We start from the raw sequence: 7,796 nt of genomic DNA, 5'->3' as shown, positions 1-7,796 counted from the left end.
TGGCACGAAGAAAGAGCTAAAACAGCATTAGTTGCTGCTGTTTTCATTATCATTAAGTCCCTGGGTGGCGCTAATGGTTAAGCTTTGGGAGGAACAGCCTGGGCAAAGGCCCTGGGGCAGGGCCGTGCCTGGCAAGTTGGAATGGCGAGGAAGCCTGTGTGGCTGGAGCATAGTGAGTGAGGGGGAGAAAGGAGGAGGGAAGGGCAGGAAGGTGGCAAGGCAGGTCGTGCAGGACACTGTGGATCTCCGGGAGGATTTGCGCTTTTACCTGAGGGAGGTGGGAGCCCTGGAGGTCTGTGAGCAGAAGAGGGATGGGCCATGACGCAGGTGCTCATGGGCACCCTCTGGCTGCTGCATGGGGAACAGACTGTGGGGGGTGAGAGTGGGAGACCAGGGCAGAGGTCTCTAGTCCTGGCGGGCGATGATGGGGCTGGACCAGGTGGAGGCAGAGGGGGACATCAAAGAAACGTTACCTGTTCACAGTAATACCAGCCAGTATTCTAATACTCATCCTTGCCCTCCTGGAGTTTGCATTCCATTGTCAGATTACAGACAATAAAAATGATTTCTAAGAAAGCACAGGTTTGCCGGTACAAAGGAGAAAATAAATAAAGCAGAGGAGGGGAATAGCAAAGCGAGAGAGACTGTGGTTTTATAGAGGGTGACCAGGGAAAGCCACTTAGAAGGTGACAAGGAACCGTGTGGATATGAGGAAAAGGGCATCCCACGTAGAGGGAACAGCCCGTGCAAAGGCCCTGAGGCAGGACAGTGCCTGGTGTGTTGGAGGAACAGCAAGGAGACCTGTGCGGGTGGGGTGGAGTGAGCGAAGGGAAAGTGAAAGGAAATGGGGTTAGGGAGGTGACGGGGCGGGGGGCAGACGGTGCAGGCCCTGGTGGACCACGGGGAGGGCCTGGGCTTTTACGCAAAGATGGGAACCCTGGAATGATTTTGAGCCAAGGAGAGATGATTTGGTCTAGGTTTTACAAGGATCCTCTGGCTGCTGAGTGAAAGAGGCAAGGATGGAGCAGAAGAACAGTAAATAATAGTAACAACATTGCTATTATTATTATATTATTTTTGTTATTATCATTATACAACTACTAGGGGCCCTCCAAGGAGCCCTGGTGATACAACAGTTAAGTGCTCGGCTACTAATCAAAATGTGGGTGGCTCAAACCCGCCAGCTGCTCCACAGGGGAGAGACCTAGTGATCTGCTCCTCTAAAGATTTACAGCCTAGGAAACCCTGTGGGGAAGTTCTACTCTGTCATATAGGGTCACTGTGAGTCAGAATCGACGGCACACAACAACAGGGTCTCTCTGTCCCTGTGTGGCGAAAGACGTTTGCACTCAACTGCTAGCCTAGAGTGGTAGCTACCTGACTACTAACCAAAAAGTTAGCGGTTCGAACCCACCCAGAGGTGCCTTGGCAGACAGGCCTGGCGATCTGCTTCCAAAAGGTCACAGCCTTGAAAACTCTATGGAGTAGTTCTACTTTGCACACATGGGTTGCCATGAGTCAGAATCAACTCGACAGCCACTAATACCAACACTGCCCTAAAGGTTGGCGGTTCAAACCCACCCAATGGCACTGCAGAAGAAAAGCCTGGTGATCTGTTTCCATAAAGATTACAGCCAAGAAAATCCTACGGGGCAGTTCTGCTCTGTAACACGTGGGGTCACCATGAGTCAGAACGGACTTGACAGCAGTGGGTTTGGTTTTTTTTGTTGTTGTTGTTTTAGGGCCCCTCCAGGTTGGTAGCCAGGGTGGGGTGGAGGGTGGGTGCTCCCCATAATGCCCATGTGTCCCGCCCCCTTCCTTCTTCAGGACAGTCTGGGGCCGGCAATAACTGGGCCAAGGGCCACTACACAGAGGGCGCGGAGCTGGTGGATGCGGTCCTGGACGTGGTCCGGAAGGAAGCCGAGAGCTGTGACTGCCTGCAGGGCTTCCAGCTGACCCACTCGCTGGGCGGGGGCACGGGCTCGGGCATGGGCACGCTGCTTATTAGCAAGATCCGCGAGGAGTTCCCCGACCGCATCATGAACACCTTCAGCGTGGTCCCCTCGCCCAAGGTGTCGGACACGGTGGTGGAGCCCTACAACGCCACCCTGTCCGTGCACCAGCTGGTGGAGAACACGGATGAGACCTACTGCATCGACAACGAGGCCCTCTACGACATCTGCTTCCGCACCCTCAAGCTGACCACGCCGACCTACGGGGACCTCAACCACCTGGTGTCGGCCACCATGAGCGGGGTCACCACCTGCCTGCGCTTCCCTGGGCAGCTCAACGCCGACCTGCGCAAGCTGGCCGTCAACATGGTGCCCTTCCCGCGTCTCCACTTCTTCATGCCCGGCTTCGCCCCCCTGACCAGCCGGGGCAGCCAGCAGTACCGGGCCCTGACCGTGCCCGAGCTCACCCAGCAGATGTTCGACGCCAAGAACATGATGGCGGCCTGCGACCCGCGCCACGGCCGCTACCTGACGGTGGCCGCCGTCTTCCGAGGCCGCATGTCCATGAAGGAGGTGGACGAGCAGATGCTGAGTGTGCAGAGCAAGAACAGCAGCTACTTTGTGGAGTGGATCCCCAACAACGTGAAGACGGCTGTGTGCGACATCCCGCCCCGCGGCCTTAAGATGGCGGCCACCTTCATCGGCAACAGCACGGCCATCCAGGAGCTGTTCAAGCGCATCTCCGAGCAGTTCACGGCCATGTTCCGGCGCAAGGCCTTCCTGCACTGGTACACGGGCGAGGGCATGGACGAGATGGAGTTCACCGAGGCCGAGAGCAACATGAACGACCTGGTGTCCGAGTACCAGCAGTACCAGGACGCCACGGCCGAGGAGGGCGAGTTCGAGGAGGAGGCGGAGGAGGAGGTGGCCTAGAGCTGCTTCCTCCGTAGGCTTATGTCCTTTGACCTCTAGAGCCCAGGTTCATCTCTGACCCCTGCGAACCCCACTTCACCTCCAACCCCAACCCACCTCTGACTCCATGAAGCCAGTGACCCCATGACCATCACCTCACCCTGACCCTAACATACCTTTGACCCGCAAGGGCCTCGCTTCACCTCTGACCCTTGCCCACCTTTGACCTTTGAGCCTCACTTTATCTCCGACCCCCATGAGCTCTTCCAGCGTTGACCTACAGAAGCCCTGCTGCATCTCTGACCCCGTCAACCCCACTTTACCTTTAACTCCACTTTACCTCTGACTCCCCTTCACCTTTGACCCCCCCCCGAGTTCCATCTTACCTCTGGACGTATAAGCCCTGGTTTACTTTTGACCCCTCCCTGTGAGCCTCACTTCACCTCTGACCTGGCCTCACCTCTGACCCCGTGAACCCCACCTGCCCTTGCTCTGGCCTCCATCATGATCCCTGACCTCACGCCCCTCAGCTCCTGCCCACCTTGGCTTAGCCGAGGTGGGGGGCGCTGTTGCTGGGGGGAAGGCAGGCCTGGAGCCTGTGGGGAGGAGAGGTTGTTCCTCAGCTCTCCCCACCTCCTCTCCCTCAATAAATAAAGTCATTCTTGTCCTGTCACGTTTCTGTGGAGGTAGCATTTTAGCTCCCCTTGGAGGGGCAGCAAGGAGGACTCCCCCTACAGGACGGGGTGGGTGCTGACGGGCTAGCTGATCAGGGGACGAGGCCGGGACCTCGCAGTCGGAGAGACCAGGCTAGGCCACTGACGGGGCAGTAGTGGCTCGTGGTAGCGGTGGGTATGTTTGCTGTCTGTCTGTCTGTGCCCTCGCTGTGTCTGCAAGTCTTGATAGCTGTCCTGGCTGTCTGTCCATGCTCTGACGGTGTCTGTCTCATCCTGGTTATGTGTGCGTATGTCTGTTGTCTGTCTGTCTGTGCTCTGACTGTGTCTGTGAGTCTCAGGCTCACCCTGGTTGTGTGTTTGTTGTCTGTCTGTGCTGTATTCTGACTGTGTTCATGAGTTCCAGTGACTACCCCGGCTGCGTCCGTCTGTCTGTCTGTCTGTGAGTCCTGGCAGCTGTCCTGGCTCTGTGTGTGTGTCTATTGTCTGTCTGTGCTCTGGCTATGGCTGTGAGTCTCGATGGCTGCACTGTGTCTGTCAGTCTGTCCATGCTCTGACAATGTCTGTGAGTCTCACCCTGGTTGTGTATGTGTGTGTCTGTTATCTATCTGCCTGTCTGTGCTGTATTCTGACTGTGTTTATGAAGCCCGGTGGCTGCCCTGGCTGTGTGTGTCTGTTGTCTGCTTGTGTGTCTGTCTGTGCTCAGGCTGCATCTGTGAGTCCGGTGGCTGCCTGGCTATGTATGCTTGTCCAGTGTCTGTCTGTCTGCGCTGTGCCCTGGCCGTCTGCTGTCTATGTCCCTGGCCCCTGTGCCCAGCCTCAGGCCAGCTCCCTCTGGTGGTCCCACAGTGAATACCCGTGTGAATGGACCACGAGAAAGAAGGAGAGTGGGAGAAGGGGAAGGGCAGGCATTTTCGAGAATTATGGATCCTCGGCTGCTGCGTGGGGTGGAGGGGCCAAGGAGGGACCTTGGCTGGGTGTGATGGTGGGGGCCAGACGGGGCCCACCTGCAGGACAGGGCCGGGGCTCTGGCCTCCAAGCTGCCACCTCTTGTCCACTCACCCAGGGGAAGGTGAGGAGGCAGGATGCCTGGGTGTCTTGCAGTGGGTGGAGGCAGGGGCCTGTTCTGGGGACGTCACCCATTAAACTTCCTCTCTCAGCCACACAGGAAGCTGAGCTGGCCGGGGCCTAGCCCTGCGCCAGCACAGGCCCCCAGGACCCCTGGGGAAAGGGCCCTGCCGGCGGCCCTGCAGGACCATGGGATCCATAGCTGAGTAAGCCCCCCGCTCCCATCCTCTGGACCAAGATTCCCAGACCTGGGCTGGGGCAGAGGGGGTTTGGGCTGTGCAGGCCCGGAGATGGAGGAGGGGGCAGGTACAGTGACTCCAGGGGAACAGGGCAGGTGGGCAAGATCAGGGTCAGGACCCTGTGCTGTGCCACACTGTGGACTCTGCTCTCAAGCAAACTCTGGCCACTCTCGGCCCTGCCTCTTTCTCTCTCTCTCTGGCTCTAAGTGTAACTCCATGAACATAGCTCCCACCATGAGCCGGCACCTCCTGGTGCACCTGGGTGGTGGTTCTGGGGTACTGCGGATGTGAAAGCCAGCAGGTTCCCGAGAGCAGATGGTTAGCTGTATGATTGTGCTGGCATCAGAATGAAGCGCCAGGGACCCCCCGTATCAGGGATTGTGGGTGTCCCTGGGTGAATGGTGGGTCTGGAGTTAGTCTCCACCCTCGCCCTCCTCCTCTGTCTTCCTGGGTCTTACTACCTCTCTCCCTGAGCCCAGAGTCCTCTGATTGGTGTGGGGGTGGGGCAGAGGAGAAAGGCAGAGATTGTGGGGCTTACAACACCAGGGCCTTCTTCCCTCCCCGGAGGTGCAACCAAAAAAAAAAAAACAAACAAACCTATTGCTCTTGAGTCAACTCTGACCATGGCGAGCTCATGTGTTGCAGAGTAGAACTGCTCTATGGGGTTTCCTTGGCTGAGATTTTATGGAAGCAGATTGCCAGGCCTTTCCTCCGTGGCACTGCTGGGTGGTTTCAAACTGCCAATCTTTAGATTAGTAGTTGAGTGCAAATTGTTTGCACCACCCAGGGACTTTACTGTGATCACAAACCCAAAAACCAAACCCACTGCCATTGAGTTGATTCCGACTCATGGCAATCCCACATGTTACAGTGTAGAACTGCGCCCCATAGGCTTTTCTTGGCTGTAATGGTGCAAACGGTTAAGCGCTGGACTACTAGGCAAAAGGCTGGTGACTCCAACACATCCAGAGGCACCTCGGAAGACAGGCCTGGCGATCTGCTTCTGAAAGGTCCCAGCCCTGAAAATCTTATGGAGTACGGTTCTACTCTGACACCCACGGGGTCACCATGAGTCAGAGTCGACTGGATGGCAACTAACAACAACACTCTTTATGGATGCAGATCACCAGGCCTTTCTTCTGCAGCACCACTGAGCAGGTTCAAACCCCCAAGCTTTGGATTAACAGCGAAGTGTGGAGCATTTGCACCACACAGGGTCCTCCGCAGGGGTGCAGCTGATGAGAAATTTGGCGTCAGCCACCAGGGTCCCACAACCTCACACACAGAGACACACAGGGAGAGTCTCTTGTGCTCAAGACCATAGAGGTGCTCACACATTTACCCAGGGACGCTCACAGCCATGTTAGCAGACTGTATTAGTGTTTGGGGGCCACCGTAGCAGGGGGCCTACAAGCTGAGTGGCTTACATCATCAGGGATTTACTGGCTCCCAGCTGGAGGTTAGAAGTCTGAAGTCAAGGTGTTGGCAGGGTTGGTTCCTTCTGGGGGCTCTGCAGAAGAATCTGTTCCATGCCCTTCTCCTACCTTCTGGTGGCTCCCAGCATTCCTTGGCTTGTAGCTGCATCACTCCAATTTCTGCCTCTGTCTCCCGTGACGGTCCTTCCTCTGTGGCTTAAAACAACAGAGACTTATTGTCTCGCAGCTCTGGAGGCCAGAAGTCTGAAATCAAGCTGGAGGCTCCAGGGGGGGATCCTTCCTTGCCTCTTTCCAGCTTCTGGTGGTTCCCAGCAGTCCTTGGCGTTGCTTGGCTTGTAGCTATATTACTCCAGTCTCTGCCTCAAGCTTCACGAGACCGTCTTCCTTCTGCGTTTCTCCTTTCTTCTGTAAGGACACCACTCGTATTGGATTTGCGCCACCCTGCTCCAGTATGACCTCATGTTAACCTAACTAATAACATCTTCAAAGACCCCGTTTCCAAACAAGGTCACATTCATAGGGACCAGGGGCTAAGACTTCGGCATTTCTTTTTGGGGGACAGAATCCAAACCACATCACAGACATAGATGCTATTCATCCTCACACCTGCTCAGTCACACACGCTTACAGTCTCACCCAACATACACACTGGACAGTCTAACCCTTTCAGGCAGACACCACATGGAATCACAAACTCACATCATACATACATGCACACACATGCTCACGCAAGTCATGAACTCAGTCACACACACACACAACCACACACACACAACGCACAGAGACACTCTCTCAAGTAACTCACTTTACCATGTACTCACAGCTCCAATGCTCACAGATACACACACACAATCAACACTGCTGCATATACAGTCTTACACAACCACACACTATCACAAACACCAGGGGTCATGCACACCCAGTCACACACTTATGCACACACTGTCACACGCTCATGCATGCCCCGTCACACCACACACTCATACACATCCAGTCACACATTCATACACACTGTCACACCCAGTCACACACTCACGCACACACAATCACTTCCATTCAAACACTCATGCACACAGTCCCACACAATCACACACTCACCATCACAAACCCTTGGGGCCATGCACACACAGCCATGCACTCACAAAGCCACGCACACACGATCATCACGCACAGCCACACACATATGCAGAGTTGCAAACACATTCCCACACACAGAAGCAAGTCCCTGGACCCCCTAAGCCCCTTCCTGTTCCACAGAGGGAGTCCCCCTGCCATGTTTGACTGGTTCTTCGAAGCAGCCTGCCCAGCCTCCCTGCAGGAGGGTGAGTGGGGGGCACCAGGCAAGGGTGGGTGAGTGGAGGGGGGCCTGGGCCCTGGACTTACAGTCCTGCTCTCCCCTCAGATCCTCTCATTCTGATGCAGTTCCCCCCGGACTTCAGGGACCAGGTATGCAGGCTGGCTCCTTGTCCCCCCACCCCCACCCCGGCCAGGGCCAGTTCCCCAGGGAGAAGGGGATTC

General features: G+C 56.0%; 2 protein-coding genes across 2 annotated transcripts in view; both read left to right on the top strand.

The window, feature by feature from the left end:
- Positions 1-1,819: 1,819 nt before the first annotated feature.
- Positions 1,820-7,796, top strand: part of TUBB4A (tubulin beta 4A class IVa) — an 8,101-nt gene continuing 2,124 nt past the window's right edge. The window contains exon 1 of the mRNA XM_004378419.2: positions 1,820-2,898. Within this exon, the coding sequence (XP_004378476.1) occupies positions 1,989-2,885 (897 nt within the window). The 5' untranslated portion in view covers positions 1,820-1,988 and the 3' untranslated portion in view covers positions 2,886-2,898. The remainder of the gene's footprint in view (positions 2,899-7,796) is intronic.
- Positions 4,689-7,796, top strand: part of DENND1C (DENN domain containing 1C) — a 10,850-nt gene continuing 7,742 nt past the window's right edge. Inside the window, exons 1-3 of the mRNA XM_023733088.1 lie at positions 4,689-4,809; positions 7,536-7,600; positions 7,681-7,769. Of these exons, the coding sequence (XP_023588856.1) occupies positions 4,793-4,809; positions 7,536-7,600; positions 7,681-7,769 (171 nt within the window). The 5' untranslated portion in view covers positions 4,689-4,792. The remainder of the gene's footprint in view (positions 4,810-7,535; positions 7,601-7,680; positions 7,770-7,796) is intronic.

This window comes from Trichechus manatus, unplaced genomic scaffold (genome assembly GCF_000243295.1).
Source record: "Trichechus manatus latirostris isolate Lorelei unplaced genomic scaffold, TriManLat1.0 scaffold00057, whole genome shotgun sequence".
Classification (NCBI taxonomy): Eukaryota; Metazoa; Chordata; class Mammalia; order Sirenia; family Trichechidae; genus Trichechus; species Trichechus manatus.
This window is presented reverse-complemented; position numbering and strand designations above follow the sequence as displayed.